At 27.3% G+C, this 21,013-nt stretch overlaps 3 protein-coding genes across 3 annotated transcripts; 1 reads left to right on the top strand and 2 right to left on the bottom strand. All coding sequences in view use genetic code 6, as the record gives it.

Annotated features, from left to right (window-relative positions):
• Positions 1–599: 599 nt before the first annotated feature.
• On the bottom strand, positions 600–12,247 carry TTHERM_00365370 (IPT/TIG domain protein; the record flags this gene model as incomplete). The annotated part of the gene is made up of 3 exons (XM_001007450.2): positions 600–11,659; positions 11,879–12,076; positions 12,196–12,247. 3 exons carry the CDS (start codon positions 12,245–12,247, stop codon positions 600–602), a joined length of 11,310 nt encoding a protein of 3,769 aa, XP_001007450.2.
• Positions 12,248–13,809: 1,562 nt separating this feature from the next.
• Positions 13,810–16,025, bottom strand: TTHERM_00365360 (AMP-binding enzyme family protein; the record flags this gene model as incomplete). The annotated part of the gene is made up of 3 exons (XM_001007449.2): positions 13,810–13,964; positions 14,022–14,269; positions 14,329–16,025. The coding sequence occupies 3 exons, from the start codon at positions 16,023–16,025 to the stop codon at positions 13,810–13,812; spliced, it is 2,100 nt and encodes a 699-aa protein (XP_001007449.2).
• Positions 16,026–17,915: 1,890 nt separating this feature from the next.
• On the top strand, positions 17,916–20,389 carry TTHERM_00365350 (cobalamin synthesis protein P47K; the record flags this gene model as incomplete). Its single annotated transcript, XM_001007448.2, has 5 exons — positions 17,916–17,942; positions 18,021–18,341; positions 18,605–19,276; positions 19,332–19,749; positions 20,061–20,389. The coding sequence occupies 5 exons, from the start codon at positions 17,916–17,918 to the stop codon at positions 20,387–20,389; spliced, it is 1,767 nt and encodes a 588-aa protein (XP_001007448.2).
• Positions 20,390–21,013: the final 624 nt, after the last annotated feature.

Raw genomic sequence — 21,013 nt, 5'->3', positions numbered from 1 at the left:
TTCATCTTTAAATTTTTAAGTTAAATAATTTTTCATATTCTAAAAATATAATATTTAATATGTACTTATATTTGTGGTACACAAAATATGTGTTGTAAAACCCGTTTAAATTGCATTTATGGTTATTTAGATAAATTAACATATTATGTATAAATAAGCACCTAAAGTACTTCTAATCAGAGATTTTTAATTTAAAAAATTAAATACTGTATCACTCGAAATAACTATTCCACTTTATAAAAATTAATAGACTAAACATTATCATTAGAAAAAAAACTTTTTGAATTTTGGTTAATTTTTGTAAGCGTTTTAAAAGCAAATATAAAGAAAATAATTTAGGTGTAGAACAAAAAATCTTTAAGAATAATATAATGCAGGAACAGCTATATTTATGTTGATTAATTTAAAATAAAGAACAATATTAATTTTAAGATGGAAAATTAAGAGGTAAAAGGAGATGGAATAAAAATATTAATTCAAAGTAAATTATTTAGAATTTTAAAATAAAAAAACTATTTATAAAATAATAACAAAATATATATTAATATTCCTTTTTTTTTGTATAATATTTGTATAAAGGATTATGATTTTCTCACCTATCATTTTAAAAATGGACTCTGATTTACAATTCCTTATAATGGTATCTAATGAATTTCTTAATCAGCAGGAATTATGGGATCTAAATTCATTGTTTAAGCATAATTGTTTGCTGAATCTAGGTTGATTGGTTGGAGTTAGTTATCTAGATTTTCTTTGACGTTTTCTTTTTGAGGCTCAGATTTGATAGAATCTATTTCAACTAACTTTTCTCCTTCAACATTATTTTTATTTTGTATTATCTTGCTCTTTTTGTATTTCTTATAAGCTATAAACCCTGCTATTACAATTAAAATAGCAAGGAAACCTAATACAACACCTAATATGATTGCTAAAGTATTATTAGATGAATTTTATGAAGATTCTTATATAGTTGGATTATTATTACTGCTGTTTTAGCCATAAATACCACCATTTGAATCTGATGAAACCATAACTTGAGTTGAAACAACAGTAAATGTGTTTGCTTTAATTCCTGGAATATTATTATTTGCGAAACCAGCCTATAATTAATTAGCTTTGTTCATAAGATCTTAATGTACAGTATCTGGATTTATTGAACCACCACTTGATTTGTTAGTGATATCAATTGCTAGATTAAATCCTTAACTGCTTGATGAAGATGTTTTTTAGCTTTAAATAATAGAACCACTTTGTAAGAATCTACTTCCTGTAGCTGCACCTACCACTTTTATACGAGAAAAATCTTATATTCCTAGGAATGATGCAATAGCAGATATAAAACTAAATTTATTGTTATTTTTGAAGAATTCTTCATTTGATATAGATACTTTTATTTGAATACGTACAGTATCAAGAATTTACACACGTACCAAACAATTTGCTGCACCGTTTATTACGAATGAAATTGTTCTAGTTTCATAATTATAAATATTAGCTCCACAAGTGGTATTTTTTGTAAGATCCACATTATCACTAACAAGGAACGGTTCTACAACAGCTCCACCATCTATAGACACTTCAATATTCTATGGGACGCTGTATTAAGAATTAAAGATAACCCATGCATTAGGTTCACCTATATTATCATTTGTTCTTTATTGTATCCTATGAATAATATTATAAGGATTTAAACCATTATATTGAATATTATAGGTGGTATTTAAGAGTACTGTAGCATAGTATCTATTTTCTCTTAAATTCATAGGTTCATTACCATCCCATTACCATTCTCTAAACATGTTGATTTTATTTGTGTAGCTTCCATCTAAGGATGTGAGTTAACAAGGAGCTGTTGATCTTTTATTATGATCTGGAGATTCTGACTACCATTCAAGCTATGCATAATTTGTGCCAGGACATTAGTAAGCGTTATTCCAATTTGGTTAAGAAATACAATTTTTATTGGCTATTCCTTTGTTATGAGATATACCAGAAGAAGGAATATTATTGAAAAGACTGCCTGTAAAATCAACATTTAGGACATTATCTGGACCTGTACATAAGAAAAGTCCACAACCTCCAAACCAACCTGCCCAAGCTGGATTAGGTGACATAAAATTGAAGTAAGCTTCAGTTGAACAGTTAACGCAAGTCACATTTTGATTATATGTACCAGCTGTATGATCTGAAGCACTAGGATGTGTAACCATCATGAAATTGTTGGCACAAGACTTAAAATTGGCGTCATTATAAGTTTTCTTAAAGTTAACATATTTAACATTAACTTGATAAAGAGAGGCATCAAAAACTTCCGAATTGCAAATTACATCAAAAGAAAGAGGCATAGTTTTTAATGGGAAGTCCTCACCACCTTCAGTAACAACTAAGTTTTATGTGCCTGATCCTCCTTAGCAAACTTAGGCTTTTGTAGAACTATCATAAGCTGTTGGGTCGTTTGTGATTGCAACGCCAAAAATAGATGAGTTTTAGAAAACACCTACATTACGATATCCTTAATGTGCAAAACGAAGAATTACTGAACGATTTGATTCTGCAGCAAGTACATGTTCAACTATGAGACTAGGTTGAGTTGGATTAACCATAATACCTTTAACTGAACGAGCAACTGCTATTTTACCTGCCCACTAGCAACCATTCAGAGTTTGTTTGAATAAGACACCTACTAAACAAGTTTATGCTTGATTTCCCCAAACACCAAGATTTGAAGATATTTTAGAAACACTTGAGCAAGGAGTTTAAACTAGAGATAAGCAAGGACCTTGAGATCCTTACACTATGTTTTAGCTAATAAGAATGGAATCAGCAGTAGGATCTTAAGTTGATAAGAAATAAATAGCAGTATTCATATCATATAACATACCTGCGACACTATACTGATAATCACGCTTTAGAGCAGCAACGAATATGTTTTTAGATATTGTGACATTCTTTGGGTAATTTAGTCCTAAGAATATTGGTTTCCCTCTAAAGAAGTTATTATTTGAAATGTTAATATTAGATGATGTATCAATATTAGCACAGTACCCAGGACAATCATGGAAGCTTGAGTTGATCACATTACTAATTATTTGATTGTTTGCATCAGACGTACAGTTTCTGAAATCAATTCCACCACGAGAAGTATCAGCTTAACCACAATTTCTCATTTCAACACCATTCCACGTGAGTATGCCTCTTAAGTGAAGCTACTTTTCAGGAGGAAGAGGATTACCACTAGCATCAGCGAGAATTTGCCAATAATGAGAAAGAACTCTACAACCCCAAGGAATACCAGTACTTACTGGAGATCCAACTATTTTTATGTTACGATTTAAATGCAAAACTTAAGCTCTTAAATCTAATTACTAAGAGTAAGATCCCCAAGTTTCTTGTAAAGTGATGCTTTAAGCACCGTAATGATAAAATTATATAGTTGAGTTTAAAGTTACGACATTGCCATTAATTTATTGAATACTGAAAATTTCATTTTCAGTTGCATCAAGTTGTGTTGGAGCAACTGCTATTATATCTTCAACACTCCATCCATTTACACTTACAACAGTTATTGAGCTATCACCAGGATTTGCAGAAGCTGCCAATTAAGTATATGTTGTTGAAGGAGGGTTTCCTATAAGTGTAAAGTTACCAGTATTCAGAATTACTTTATTTCCAACATCAACTAAAGGGTCTATGACAAATTAAGTAGGTTAATCCTAGTTGCCATTCAGTTAAATATTCAGATTATAAGTATAAGGAGAGCCTGGTGTAGAACCTTCTGCAATAAATAGACCTCCTTTAAGCCAAATACCGTTAGCTTGTATATTTACATTCTTTGTAGGGTCAATTCTTAGATTACCTTCAACTATAATCTATGTGTACTTTGTTAAATCTTAATCAACTACAACTTCCCAAGGACAAGGTATCCATAATGTGCTATTACCAGATGAATTTATTGTAGGTCCTGGATTTCCGTCAATAGAAACTCCTTGCCATGTAGCTAAATTACTTATCCTTCTTAATACTCCATCCTTTTTACATTAGCCAGGAGGGAGGGGACAATTTGCTAAGCAACTTAGAGCATTTAGATCTACTCTTTCAAGATATTGCAAGTTGGTTGCTTTTGGCCTATTTTTAGCATTAAGACATAGCCATAGTGCTTAGCCAACTATATCATTAAACCAATCTCCATGATTACAGTTTAAGGTTTTAAGATTAGCAAGAGCTGTTGGGTCTTGCCCAGATGTAATATTTTTATAAAGCTAAACATTAACTCCTGCAATCATTTAGAAGTTTTACCATGTTTCTCTGAAATCGTTTATTGGAAATTTTATAAGTATAGTGTCCGATGCAGAAGTACCAGTGTGATAAGGAGAAAGTCCAATACTAAAGTGAGTAAAATCGATTTATGACATCTCCCATTAAACTTAAAATATTTATCCAGTTAAGAAAGTACCAACAAATCCTAGAGTTAAATCACCAGCTGCATTTTCAATTTTAACTGATTTGGATATGTAATAATCAGTATTACTAGTTCCACCGTAACCTTTTCCAGTTGAATCACATGGGAGAACATATAAAGCTTTAGATCTAAAATTATTAGAGTCAACAGGATTGCTAAATTCTATTCTGACTACTTGCTGACTACAAATTACTGCATTATTCCACTTAATCATGTCTTACGATGATGTTTAGCAAGATTTTTGATTTACAAGGTGAGGTCCAGCTGGGGTAATCCATTATTAACTACCTTTGCCTGATAATGAACCATCTAAATCTTGGTATATTTCTCTGCGCCAGTTATCCCAATACATGTAATTGTTAGTACTTATGCTTTCATAAGTAATTTGACTAAATAAAGTGAGCTTTCCTCCTTAGACCCACTTCTTAAAGTGCCAGCAAAAAGAACAAGATTTAAATACTTTCATATTTTAAATAAAATTAGCAAAGTGAACACTTTAAACTTTGAAGCCATCTGTACGAGGAGTTATTAACCCGTAAGAGCTTTGAAGATCAGAAACATCTGCAGGATTACCAACTGATTGACCAACAATTAATGAATTTTGCAATATAACATATTCATCAGTTCTATTAGTCAAATATGAGTTAAAGCCTGATTACTTATTTCCAACAAGAGTGAAATTGTTAAAAATCATATTTCCTACTTCTTCAGCCAAAACACCATCTTCGTTATTTCTGTATGCAACAAAATTAGACCAAGTAATAGTGAAGGAAGTATTGTTAACGAAAGGGTTTGGCTAAGTGTCATCTCTATATGGATTACAAGGATATTAGAGGTTTGTCATGACAAAAATCCTAAGACCAAAACGGTCGTAAGAATGAGCAACATTATTAGTGAATAATCCTAATCCCATGCCTTGAGGACAAATATCATTTCTAGCTGATGGGCCATCAGGATGTTCTTTAATTTCATACCAAAATCCATAGAAGTCACCACCAGCAGCTCTATTATTTGATACATAATTTAGAGGATTAGTGATCCAATATGACCCTGGAGTAATATCAGACTAAAGCATCGACCACACTTAAATGGTACCTAAAATTAAATTGTATTCAATTAAATTATTTGTTTCAATACCATCTTCTAGGAAAATATTATGGCCTGCATTATTAAAAGCAACATTATTCTTTACATGAAGATAATGAGTAGCATGAATTGTGACAGCTCTTGCAAATGAATCATGGATAGCGTTACCTTCAACAACTGATCCAGAGACATCTCCAACCATATGGAAATGGATTGGATATCTGCCAATTATAGCTGGTTGCCCAGTATATCTGAATTCAGCATATCTTATGCGAGCACTTGTTTGAGATCCATGAAGCATTAAATGAGCACCATAGCGAGTTGCTATTGAAGATTGATCACCTTCAAAAACTACATTACGTGTAAGAAGACCAACTTCAGCTCTCATATTTACTAAGAACTGACCACTTTTGTAAGACTCTCCTGTAACACTCACATGCTATACAAGCAGAGGCTAAACAAATGAAATTGTAACAGTTTTTCCATCAGCATTTTTGGAAATATTTGTAATTATACGGCGCTCAGAGTGTCCATCAACATAATCAGTAGAGGCAATTACGATTTCTTCTCCTATTTACCAATCAAAAGCAGGATCATTCATAAATACTTGAATACTAGTTTCACCAACATTTGCAGTCGCAGAAAGCTCAGTCCATGTAACAGCACGTGTCTAACCTTATATATCAATACTACCATTGTAAATAGAAAGACCTTTGTTACCTACTGTAGGGAATTATTTGTCTGACTACTATCCGTAAAGTGTAATTCTTACATTACCAGTCACAGGTGAGCTTTGAGTACCTATAACTACATTACCTGATTAAACTAAGATACTATTAGTTTCTAAATGGATGTTCATATTATTAGCGAAAATAAGGTTCGCATTCTATATAACTATTGTATTTAGAATACCTACATATGGAACATCTACTATTAAGCTCTTTCCATTGTTTACATAAACTATATCACCTGCTATAGGAGCAAAATCATTACCCCATGTAGATGCGCTAGACCAAAGGTTTCCATAATAGAAAATTATTCCATTGTTTACTGCAAGATATGAGTTTATTTATACAACTAAAGAAGAGTTTGCAGAGCTAGATTTTGGTCCAGTTTGACAAGAAATTGATGATTAAGATATTTTTGGATCACTGCAAATTATTCCGTCAATAAAAACTGATATTTTAGCTGAAGAATCAGGGGCTCTGTCTAGACTTATTGTTACTAATGTTCCACCAGAAATACTACCATAACTTGGGGTAATTGATTGAACTATGTAAGTTATTTATTAGTCATAAATTACATTATTAGCTAATGAGAAAATAGGTGAGCCATTTACAGAAACTGAAACAGGGCATGCAAGAGTAGTACCGCTCTCAACTACTGCACTTCTCTTCCAACCAAAGAGTTAAATTTCTACCATTTGGCAATTAGATAAACCTGATTAATCAAATAATCTAAATTATGTGTAGGCTCCTTGAAGATTCTTTTTCTAAGTTTATTAAACATTTGAAACCAATGTATCTATTAAATACATGTTTTTACCTAAGTGGAAATCAGTTCCAATTGTCAAAAGTGTTACCCAGTTAGTACCATCAACTGAACCTTGGAAAACAGTACCAAAAAATAATGATGCATCAGTCACTCCTTATGAACGAGGATATAATTAGAATTTACTTAAAACGACATATGTTGTACCAAAATTTAAACCACAAAAGCAAGAGCCTCCTTAGGAATTTGAATAGTAAAAAAGCAAATCTCCATCTGCAAGATATTAAGAATTTCCATTAGGATCATTACCAAAAGTAGTGAATCCAGCTAATGGATTAACTTAATCAGAAGGAAATTTATAATTACTTAGAGCTTAAACTGAATAAGCAGGTGGAGTAGTTATTACTAAAGAGGAAGAGCTAGCACTTTAGACAGTAGCTTAGTTTCCACAAATAGTAACTAAATTTTGGCTGATATTGTTTGTATTAAATCCAGATCCATTTATTGTCAAAGTTTATCCACCAGCATAAGATGAAGTGGTTTATGAACTAGAAAGATTTTAAAGGCTAATTTATACCTAATTACTGTTATTAGAAAAAGAGGGATAATTATTAGAAGAATCTAATAAATAAAGTTAGTAAGTTCCAGCTGGAGCATTTGCAAAAGTTATAGTAGCTCCTGTGTTAGTCTAACTTGTAATGCTTGTTGATACAATTTATTAATTATTATTTGTGCTCTATTATAAATATGCTTATTTCAAAGCACTTATGCCATTACCAGTAATACTCAGTATATTTCCGTTTACTTAAACTTAACTTACACTCCAGTTTGGAGCTATGACAGTAAATGCTGTTTAGTGAGTTACCCAAGGTAAATTCCCTTTGCCAGTTAAAGGTACTAGAGGGCTTCTTACAGAAAGCAACTAATAGTTTGAACCAACTGGACTAGAAGGAAGTCTTATTGTTACTTGGCCAGTTGAATTGTTGTATTGCAGAAGAGTAGCTTATAATCCATTGAATTTAAAAATTGGATTTTATCCAGGTATATTTCCTGACATGACTAAGCTTATTTCTGCTCCTTAGCTTGAAATGGTGTAAAGTTAAGAAGATGCTAAGGGGTAGGTATATTCTTGGATAGTAATTTTCAAGTAAGAGCTGTCACCAACCACAGTGCGCAGAACTATATTATAATCACCTGAAGGTAAATTTGGAGTAGTATATGTTACTAAAGTTGAGTTCGAAGAATTAATAGTAATGGGAATATTTTCATATCCAATTATAATAACTGAGAAGGTCTTAGCATCTGTTGGAATATTAGTTCCATTAATGGAATATTAAGAATTAAAACGCTACCATTAATTGTTGACTGTACCTACTTAAATTCCTAAGCTTGAATCAAAAGTGATTGATGGGGTAAATGAAGAAGAAGAAGGATCCACAATAGCCTTAACAATTAATTTTCCCCAAACTTCTATCTCAAAAGATTCACTAGTGGTTCCTAATGGTAGATGCTAATACATGTTAGGAAGTGTACATGTTATACTAGTAGAAGAAGCAGCTTATAAAATACAAATTTCTGAATCTGTTTTGCTATATACAACTAAAACTTAGTTGTCAGTCAGTGAAGAAGAAAAGTTTACTCCGTTTATTATCAGCTAAGCTCCTCCATAAGCAGATACTTTATTTAAACTGAAAGAATTAATTAAAATATTATATTCAATAAGGTTAACAACTCCATCAGTAGGAATGTTACTTCCAAATCCTACTTAAACAACCCTGAGCTAGTATTTACCAGGTAGTCCTCCACCAAGGAGAATTTATATTTTTGTATCGGTAGCAGTGACTACGTTGACTTAATATTTACCATAAGTAACAAGGTTACCATTTGAGTCTACAGCATCTAGGAAGGCTTATAATTTTGAAGAATCATTACCAAAATTAGTTCCTTATACGGTAATTAGCGTTTTATCAACTGGAGAAGCTAGTTTTTTATCAATATTAGTTAATGTTATTGCATTATTATTGCTTACTGTCACTGAAACACTATTGCTACTTAATCCATTGTAAGTAACTATTACACTAATAGTACCCTCTGAAAGTCCACTTGGACTCAAGACTACTATTTAAGTATTTGTTGCAGATTAAATACTTGCTGAAATTTAACCAAAAGTAACTTTTAAGTTATTATCAATAGAATTAGGGAAGTATTTACCAGTTAAAGTTAAAGTTGTACCACCATAAGTGTAAATGGTAGTCGAGCTGAGTTAAGTTACTATAGGATTTTAAGTTACTGCACTTACTTAGCTTGAAAGAGCTATACCATTTGATTGGTAGAAAATTACAGGCTTATAAATTCCTGCAACTTTACTTAGATAAGTAGCTTTCAATGTTCCTGAAAATGTGGATGAAAGTGGAGTAGTAATTATACATTTAATACCGTTATAATAAATTGTAAAGTTAGAAATAATTGGATTAAATCCATTTGCTTAAATTTCACTTATGGTTAACGTCGATGATGCATTATCATCATCAAATTTGGTATAACTAATAGCTTAAGAATCACTCAAGACATTAACAATAAGCTATTAATTTGTTAAGGAAGCTAAAGTTAAAACGCCATTAACCTTTATTGCTGCATAAGGTTAAGCTGATCTTTGAGTAATTAATTCATTTTCTATTGCTGCATAGTATAAGTAGGAGTTAGATGCTTATCTAAGAGTATCTACGTAGAGGTTAATAGCTCCAGATTAACCAACTAATTAAGATTCAGCCTCTACTAATATTTTTGAGGTTATACCATAAAAATCAAAATACCACTGAGAACCATCTACAAAGTTAATGTTACGAGAGCATGCAATATTTGAGGTTTGAAGAATTTGTTAAATTCCAGAGCAAAGCTGCCATTCATAAATATTATATGGGATATCAGGGCTTTTATTTATCTATACATAGTTACCATTTATTTTTAAACGGAAAGTTCCTGATAAAGGAGGACCTACAGGAGTGATAACATTATAAACAGGAGAATCTGTTGTAGTTTTATTAAAAACAAATGTTGGCTATACATCATATTGACGATGATATTAAAAAGTTAGTTGCCATGTAGTACCTATCTTATTGTTATTGGAATCTGTGACATCTGTTTAAGTACATGTGCTGTTTGCTCCACTATAGACATTGAAGTGCCAAATGATAGTAGAACAAGGAGTATCTCTGTTGTATTACTAACTTGTTATTACCCATTACTAAGCTTGCTTACTTATTTAAGCTCCATATGGGTAAATGAAATTCATTCCAAAAGTAGTTTTTGTAGCAGTAGTTCTGTCTTTAAATGTTATTGAAACTACTTCTTTTGTGAATTAGTAATCAATCCTAAATCTAGATAGTTAACTTACTGTATTAATATAATTATTAGTGTTCCCTGATGGAATTCTTACTCCTGTGCTGTGATAAAAGCTACTAGCGCTCGATGCAAGGGCATATATTTTAAAGAAATAAGATTATCCTTTCTTCAAAGAAATACTATCTGAAGTAGATTGTTACAGATCATAATTTTAAGAGTAAGGATCTCTAAGGTTGGTTCCATAAGTAATAGTATTGATGGTAGTCATCGTAGACTCGATAGTGCTGTCTCCACTAAATTAAAACAAAACTTAAGCTTAATAGCTGGAAGAAGTATGGAAGTAGTAATTTCCATCTCTTGGAGGATTAAAGTAACCTTAAAGAACAATGAACTACCTCTAAAGATTATCCATATTTGGGTCTAAATCATAGTAATACTCAGTAGATGGAATTATTGATTCATTGGCTAATGTCAATTAAGATAAGTTTGTTTTATATTGATTAATAAGACCATTTAAATCCCATGAAGAAGTATTATAAGCTTGCAAATGAACTCCAGATCCAGACTCGTAACGCAAGGTTTGATCTATTGTTGGATTACTTAAACCACTAGGTAATACGCATGTAAAATAACCAGATGATATTTGTTAATCTGTAATTTAACAATTTGCATTATTCCAAGTTACAGTGACATTCTATGTATTTGTTGGAATATTTGATGCCTAAATAGTAAGGTAACCTCCTTATGAAGTGATATTTTATTGAACACCCTAAGATGGCTATTGAGAAACAATCTAGATATCATAAGGAGAATCTAGAGTAGTGGAACGAATAGTAGTTAGGTGGCTTTAATTAGAAGCCTAGCCTGGAACAGAAATAAATTGTGAAAGGTAGAATCCTGCTGGATGAGAATAGTCTACTTAGCAAGATAATGGACTATAAGAATTACCATTATATGGAGTATCTTCATTCAATCCTAAATTAAATCTGTCACAAAGCAATTAGCCAACAAGCATCTTTGTGATTTATTTTGTATTTGATATTCTAAAAGTTCCCCACCATTCAAAATCAAACTTAGGAAGCACTGCACGAGGAAATATAATATCTACCATTGGAGTAAAGGATCCAGAATAAGAGAAAGTACATAAAGAAGCATCATTTTAAGCACATTATGAAGCACTTCTATTCACAACATTGACAACAACAGGAAGATTCCATTATTGAGTACTATCATAAGCAGCAGTAGTCACGCAAGATACAAAAACTTCATTAACGCCCATATCTATTTAAATTATTAACATTCATTTTATCTACTGTAAATATTAATTAGTTTTTAAAATTTTTAAAAAGTTAATTTAGTTATTTAAAATGGTTAGAAGAGTAAAAAATTTCATTTTGGAGTAAAAAAAATATTGGCAAAAAGAAGATTTAAAGTATTTGATAATTGATAACAAAAAAAATATTTTCAAATAAATATTTAAGTGTCAAAAAGCATTAATACCTGGTATAATACAAGGATAAGGACCTATTAAGACATTATTATTTGAAGCCATGGTACTATCTTAACCAACCATTTTGATATAAACTCTTGTACCACCATTTAAAGAGCCTTATCTTTAGGCATTATCAGTATCTAAGATAGTAGAAACTGACAAAATCCTGACTGAGTTTTAAGCTGCACCGATTTCAACAGCTTAACCTTTTTTTATAAAGATAATTAGTTTTTGAAAAATGGAAACACTTACAACTTAAGATTGAATAAATAAAATAATAAATTTTAATTAAAAAAATTGTTTTGATTTTTTATAAAATATTAACTTGTGACAAGGAGAGAGAAGAACAAGAGCCATGCTGAAATTCTGGCTCTCATTTAAATGATCTAATTATAGAATTGTCTTAAGTAGAAGAAGTAGTATTAAAAGTTCTATTGTTATTTGTTATTTTAGGACTTTTTAATTAAATCTTTTTTGTTCACTGATCTTTTAGGTTTTTTTTAATTTGTTTATGACTAAAGTATATTAATTATATTAATTCAACGTATGTATTTAAATAAAAATCCAAATAATTAACTTATCATATTTCTAGTTAAAAAGTTGAGTTCTATACTATAGAGTTAGATCAATTTTTTCCACTAATTTTTATAAATAATTAATTATTCACAAATTTACCCTTTTGATTATCAAAATTAGTAAAAATTATATGCAAATAGTAAATTTTTTGTAGGTTTTAAATAAACTTAGAAAATTGTAATATAAAATATTATTTTCATATATTCTTTGATGTTAAATTTGTTACAAAGTCTTCTTTTCTCATTCTAATGTTTCTAATAATGATAGTTAAGTTAATGGATCATGATAAGAGATTATTAAAAATTTCATTGTTTTTAAACTCGTATTTTAATATAAATTAGTAATAAATATTTAGTACAAATTAAAATAATATTTTTTATATTAAAGTAAAAAATATCATCAACTATCCAATAATTATAACATAACTAATTTAAAAAATTATATGAAATAAATCATCACATAATTGTATAAAAATCATTGATTAACTAATAACCTGAAATTAATTTAAATAATTAATCTTACCCTGAAATTATACTAATTTTTTTAATAATCCGAACAAAAGATAATATTAACAATATTATTTATGTTTAGTAAAAAAGCACTAATGAAATCAAAATAAAATAGGTATATTTGATAAAATTTAATTTTTAGTATTAAAATCCTACTTTGATCGTTAGGATATTTGTTTTTAAAATCTATCAGGTATGAATTAATTTTTGATTTAAAAAAAAGTTGAAAAAAATATTATTTTTATTACTAAGCTGTGCAAAGGTTCTTTTTTATATGCTTGAATTCAAGAAAATAATAAATTACTGAATTTTGTAATTATTTGTAATTAAAAATTTGTTTTTATTCCCTTTTGAGTTTAAACAGAATATCTTTATATCTAAATTTGATTCAAGCAAATAATGTTTACATTAAAATACGAAATTAAATTATAAAAATATATTCAAGAAACTTAAAATAATTGGTTTCATGTCAATTAGTATTAAAAAATGAATCTATACTAATTCATTTAATCACTTCATTTAAAGAAGTTTTAAATTAAATAATTTTTTATATTTGTAATATTAATTATTCAGTATATAGATATTTTTAAGCTATATCCAATGGGTATATATATATTTACTAAAAAACTAAAGTTGTACATGAGTGGAGTTGATGTTTTTTTATTTGGTATAATAAGAATTTAATTAGAGGTATACCATACTCTTTATAAAAAAATTATCTTATTGATTATTAAAATAATCATCAAATTTAAAGTTTTTATTTAAATTTTTGAGTTTCATGGTTTTTGAGTAATTGCTCGCAAATATAAAATATTATAGTAGATATATTAAATTTTATTTTTGTAATAGATTATTCATTACAAAGAGTTCAGTATTCTTTAATCCACCTCTGTTTGATCCTTGTTCAACTTTAGCTTATCAAAGAAAGAAATTATATATTTTTCTGATTTATGGCTATCTTTTAAAATAGAAATTTATTCTTCAAAGTAACTCATTTCTTTTGGTTTTACTTTTTTTAATAAAGAGATAAATTTAAATAAAAAAATAAAAAATAAAAATATAAAACCTTAGTCTTAAGCTTATAGATTTTTATCACTGTTAACCTGCTGTTTACAGAAATTAGAAGATATTCCAATAAGTTGAAGCATAGCTAATTGCTCTTTGCTAAAGAGAAGTAGTACAGCTTTTTTTAAAAAGATAAGATCTCTATATATCTATAATATATCTAAGCTTTCATTAATATATTAATCAATAATTCGCTTATCTTCTGCATCTAATCCTTAAGATTTCTAATACTCACATTGCTTGAAAATTCTATTTTTAAAAGTAAAAATTTATTAATAAATAGAAATAATAATAATAATATTCATTACTTTATTTTAAAAACTTTTTAACGAATACCATTCAAAATAGAATTGTCCTTCATAGCCTTTATTTTTTTTATAGTATTTTTCACTTAGAGAGAATTATCTTTTTATGGCTATTTTTAATATTTTTCTGATAATAATCTTCTCAAATAGTAAGTTTATCCTAAAACTATAGAACTATTCGTCTCTTCAGATATTTTCTTAAAGTTCACATCTTAGTCATTTAAATTGATGGGTTAATTAATCTATATTTTTTTAAACTAATATTGTGAATATGATTTTTCTAAATTTCTAGAGTTGAGTTATACTTCTCCAGTTGTTCGCTTTTTTAAGGGAAAGTTATTATTATTTTCCTCAATTTTTTTAGTAAACTCTTATTCTAAAATAAAATCCTACTAATTATCATTTTAATTAGTCAAGAGCTCTTAATTTTAAAGCTATTAGTGTTAATCATAAACTAAATTTATTGATTTGGTTTTAAAAGAAGGAACAAAGATACCTTCATTATTATTCGAAGTTTTTTCATCTTCTTCCACATTTTCGTTTGCTTCTTTTTAATCCTCTTTAATTTCGTTTTTTTAAATTAAATTTTAATTATCAAAATTTTCTTGTTCCTCAATAAAGTGATTTTTCTTCAAAATAGACTCGTAAGTACCATGAAACATATTCTGCAATAAAAGAAGAAAAATGTCTTGCCTCATAAAACTTTCTGCGATTTTTCTTCCTAAAATACCTATGCACACTAAAAGTGCTAAAGTACTATTACATTAAGCAAGTATTTAAGGTAAATTTAAGTATTAAATTTATATTTGTTATATTATTTCATCCATTTAAATACTAATTTACATATATTGCATTTCTTAAGTGTTTTAAATAAAAGTTTATCTATCTTCGTTAATGTTAGATATTTCATATTAAATAGGTGAAGAAAAAGATCTCTCAGTTTGAATAATTGCACCAGATTTAATAAAAGTAGTCTACTTTTAAATTTTATATGAGTAATACTAAAATGAGTTACCTACCATATATACAAATGAATTTCTATAGTTGACTTACGCTTACTATGATGAGGTGTTATATTGAGATGTCTATAGTTTAATAAGAAAGTCAGCATAAGGATTATAAATAACAGAATTGTAATCATCATCATTATCAACACAATTATTTGGAATAAAAGTTTTTAATTAGTCTGTATCTTAGCACTTGTATATGAAAATATAAAGTTATGAATATAAATTTTCTATTGAATTTAAGATGAGAGTATAATTTTTGATTGTTGAAAAATCAAAGCAATTAAACCCTTTCAATTTGGGACTTGTGCATTTAGTGTAATTCAATGGTATCATTTGAAATTCCGTTCCATTTTGATAAAAAAAGTAAGGTAGAAATACTAGATATGTTTTATTTTGTTGAGCTTGCAAATCATCAAGATTGAGATTTACACCATATTCATATCTAAATCCTACTAAGTCTTCATTTAGGTCAACCTATATAGTTTCTTCTGTTACGAAGCTTTGCCAAGCGTAAGTGGGATTGATTTGATTACTAGCGTATAAGTAAAAGAGATACAAAGAGTAAACGAGGAAGACGGTCAGTATTGATAGCGATAAAATTGCTCCATAAATAGTCCCTTTTCTTTTCACTTAATTTCCAAAATTAAATGAGAATGGAGTTGAGAAAAGGTCTAGCCTTGAATAGTTCATTTTACTTCTTATTTTTTAGTAAAAGGTAGTTTGGTTTATCTTCTATTTCTTTATATTTTAGTTAATTATACAGTTTTTTTAAATATTATTAATGATCAAAGAAATAACTATTTCTTTTAAATTACTTTTTTATAACTCTTAATAATTAGATTTTTATAATTAGAGTTGTTGTGGTAATAATAAAACTTTAAAAATTTAGTTTAATTATTTAAAATTAATTAATATTGCTTTAACTAACTTTTTATGCTAATAAGCTTAATTGATAACCCTTCTCCAATACTCTCTTATTTTTATTGTGGAATTTATTGATCTATATTTTAGTAATTTAATTAGTTAATTTTCTTAATATTTATTCTATTGCTATTATTCACTTTATCTCTCTCTATCTCTAAATTTTGGAAATTTATTTCTTTTTATTATTTTTTAGCTCATTTAATATGATCTTTGGTTAAGCAAATGAAAGATATCAAAAATTGTTTAATAAGAATTTTAAAAATAAATATTTTTAAAAGATAATTTAGTGATAATTTATTTTATTATATTTAATCTTTGCATTTCTACTTTTTCTATCAGTTTAAAAAGCATTTTATTTTTACATTTTAGAGCAGTAACTTGTTCCTTTTTTAACTATTAGTCATAAAAATAAATTAATTCTCTTTTAAATTAAATAATATTCATCATGATAATTAAATATCATTGATACTAGTAAACTTTTTTTTAATGGATATGTTTTGTCAATAAGATATTTTTAGGATTTTAGAGGTTTGATAAAAAATGAAAATTGTTTCTTAAATTTTTTTTGAAAATCAGAATTAAATTTAAAATCTAATAATAGATTAATTGGAATAAATTTTCATTGAAAATTATAAAAAAGTAAACAAAAAACCATAAATATTCCTATTGAAAAATAAAGAAGAATTGTTTATAAGTGAAAAGCAAAATTATATTTTGAAGAAAAATGTTAAATATAATAAGACTTGAGACTATTCAATCTAAGTGTATTTATATTTATTAATTAATTTTATCTTAAGACCAAGCAAAGTATCAGCATTAACAATCTAATTACAGAAATCAAAAATTAAAAAATAAAATTGATTATCCTTGTATAAAAATAAATTAAATAAATATTAGTTTTTTTATTTTAAATAAACTGTACATGATCATTAATTTTTTTCTTTTTAAAAATATTAAAAGGAAAGCATTTTTTCTGGGATTAAATTTTCTTATGTCCTTAACACCTTCAGTCCCTTTTTTAATTTATTTACCTGTATTATAAGCAGCTAAGTATTCTTTTTCTTTTAATGCTTTAAAAATGAACTAATATATATTTATATTGTATAAGAAATTAAACTAAAAAAATATATATATATAATTTTATTCTATTTATTTTATTTAATTGAAAATTAATTATATTTGATCATTTGTTGGATGATCACTGTACATACATTAATGATGTTAAAAATCTGAAAATTAAAAAGATATAATTATCTTTGAAAGAAAAATTAGTATAAATATTTGATGGAATTAGATGGATGAAATTCTGTGATAAATACATATAGAGGAAGAAAAGATATAAAAAATGTAATTTAATACGTAATAATTTTAGTATTTTTGAATAAAAGCACACATAAAGACGATAACAAGTAAAACCAAGAAAAGTATGTGAGTTATAAGAAATAAATGAATATCCAAAAAGCTAAAATGAAAGAAGTTCAAATTGATACTATTTTTCAATTTAAATACAGCGAGGTATGTGACTCTCGAGGCATTCATGAATCAAATTTAATATTCCAAATTAAAAACAAAAAAAGAAGAAAAAAAGAAACAAAATTTTAAATTAATTTTGATTTTTTATTAGTGACTCCTGAATTAAGTAAGATTAATTAAATAATGAGCAGCATAACATAAACTCAAGAAGTAATTACCAACTAACACATAAATTTACTTTTTGCTTACTTATTTACTAAAAATACTAAATTTAAAACTTTAAAATAGCTTCTAAAAAAACTTCCTGTTACTGTACTCAGTGGCTTCTTAGGAAGTGGTAAGACAACTTTGCTTAAACACATCCTAGAGAACAAAGAAAATCTAAAATGTGCTGTGATAGTTAATGATATGGCAGAGCTTAACATAGATTCTGCATTGATAAAGGATTCAAAACTCATCTAGCAAGAAGAAAAAATGGTGTCCATGCAAAATGGTTGTATCTGCTGCACTCTAAGAGAAGATTTATTAGTTGAAGTAGCCAATCTTGCTAAGACCCAACAATTTGATTACTTAGTCATAGAATCAACTGGTATCTCTGAGCCAATTCAAGTAATTTAAATTTAAGAATCTTTTAAATATTTATACATATATTTATAAAGTAAAAAAAAACAAACAACCAAAAGTTATAATTATTTCTATTCTAACTTTGATTTATAAATTAAAAACATTTCTTATTAAAATATTATATTAAAAATTGTTTAATATAAATAATTCATTTTTATTTATCATCTAAATATTTGTTCGCATTACAAAAAATCCATTATTGAATTAAATTATATACCACAATATAAATTAATCAATTACATAAAAAGGTTGCTGAAACATTCACTTTTGATTTACCTCAAGAGGAAGAGAATACTGATTCTGAAGCTAATAAAGAGGCTTTGAAGTATTTGAAGGACTATGCATAGTTAGATACTTGTGTTACTGTAGTTGATGCTGCAAACTTCTTTAACTACTTCAATACTGATGAGAGTCTAACTGAAAAGTTCGCTGTTGAGAAGCCCTCTGAAATGGATGAAAGAACAGTTACTGAACTAATGGTGGATTAGCTCGAATTCGCTGATGTAATTATCATCAACAAAATAGACATGGTTAGTAAAAAGTAGTTGGAGTAAATTGAAGGCCTTTGCTTAAAGCTTAACAAAGATGCCAAAATCATAAAAGCTAAATACGCTCAAGTAGACCTCAAGGAAATAATTAATACAAATAAATTCAACTTTGAAAAGGCTAAGGAAAACTCTCACTGGCTTGCTTAAGACAGATATTAAATGACTCCAGAGACTATCGAGTATGGAATAACAAGCTTTGTATACAAAGCAAAAAGACCTTTTGATAACGTTAGACTATACAATCTGCTATCAGAAAATTTCTTCTTAGACTTAGATCCAACTCCAATAGCTCCATCTAGTAATTAAGAAGGCGAAGAACACTAGCATGATCACAATCATCATGGACATGAACATGGCCATCCTCATAAGCATGTAAAGTTATCAATTTCATAAAACCTTAAACTATTTCAAAACAAAATATTAATAGCATGAAGCAGAAACTGCATGCACACTAAAACCTAACACTGATGATTCAAAAAATTAAGAAGATGAATAAAATGAAGCTGAAGTAGAAGAAGAAGATGAAGAAGAAGAAATTCCATAAGAAGAATTAGAAAAAGCAAAAAAGATTTATAAAAAATAGCGTAAAACTGCATTTAAAAATAAAAATTAAGGTATCTTCAAAGACGTTTGGAGATCAAAAGGATTCTTTTGGGTTGCTAGTAATTCTTGTGATTTTTATGGATGGTAGCAAAGTGGAGTGATGAACAAAATTGAAATTGCAGGCATATTCTCTTGCACTCTTGATGAAGAATCTAAAAAGTAGATTCCAAATTATGATGCAAGTTTTGAATTAAAATTCGATCCTGTTATTGGAGACAGAGAAACATCTTTAGTATTTATTGGTAAAGATTTTATTTTCTTAGGTTTATAGAATTTATAGTGATATCATATTCTTATTTTTTTTATATGATTTGATATTAATATTTTTTGTTAATATTAATAAAATCTAATTACACATATTTTTTAAATTATGATATTTCATTATTTTTTTTGCATATTATTTTAATTTACTTTTTTCATGATTTCAGACCCTATAATATTATTGATATTATTTTATTTGTTTTATAAAGTCAGATTTCATTATGCTAAAATGATTTTATTAAATACTTTTAAGTTTTAAAATACATTTCATAAATTATATTATAAATAATAGGTAAATAAATAAATGAAAAAAAAATTAAAGAAACACTTGATGCTTGTTTGCTTAATGATGAAGAGTGGAAGGAGTTTTTAAAATAAGATTTAGAATTTGAATACGATAACGATCCATTCACATTAGAGGAGGAGGAAGAAGAAGAAGAAGACGATGATGATGAAGATAATGAATGGGAAAGTGAAGATGAGGATGAAGATGAAGATGAAGATGAGGAAGAAGAAGAATAAGTTGTAGAAAAGGAAGATAAAGCACCTAGAAGAAAGATTTTTAATTCTGAAAGAAAAACAGAGTTAAAAGATACTGTTTAAAAGAAAAGAAAAATCTGATAATTACTGAATTAAAATTAGTTATTTTTGTTTTCTATACTCATATTAATAAATGCTTTCTTATCAAAATTTACTTTAAAATTAATAGTTTCTCTTATATTTTATAAATTTATTATTTAGTTAACTACTAAAAATTATTTTATTTTTACATGTATACATATAATAATCAAATTATTTACAACATCATTTTATTTGTTTATAAAAATATTTAAATTATTTGTTTGTTTTTTTAATAAAATGTTTCTTTTATTACCTAAAATTTATTATTTTATTTAGACTATTTTTAAATCAAGTATTGGATAGAAAGTAAGTTTATTACTTTCATTTTTTTATTTTTAAAAGTGATGTACATATTTTTAATTAGCTAAATTTTAAATTTCATCTTTTAATTTTTTTGCACAGGCATATGAATACGTTGATGAAATTTCTAAAGAAATCAAATAAATATTTTTGATGGTATAAAGATCAGATAATAATTAATCTGAGGAATTAAGAATAAATTTTGGATCAAAAATAAGCAGTTTAATTATCTAATTTTATGTATATTCATAAAATAAGAATCAGTCATTATATATATCACCATAAAATATAAACAGCTCTACAATTTAAGTTAGATTATATTTT

The sequence above is a fragment of the Tetrahymena thermophila genome, assembly GCF_000189635.1.
Source record: "Tetrahymena thermophila SB210 genomic scaffold scf_8254813, whole genome shotgun sequence".
In the NCBI taxonomy this organism is placed as follows: Eukaryota; Ciliophora; class Oligohymenophorea; order Hymenostomatida; family Tetrahymenidae; genus Tetrahymena; species Tetrahymena thermophila.
Note: the sequence above shows the minus strand (reverse complement) of the source record. Positions and strands in the feature narration are given on the sequence as shown.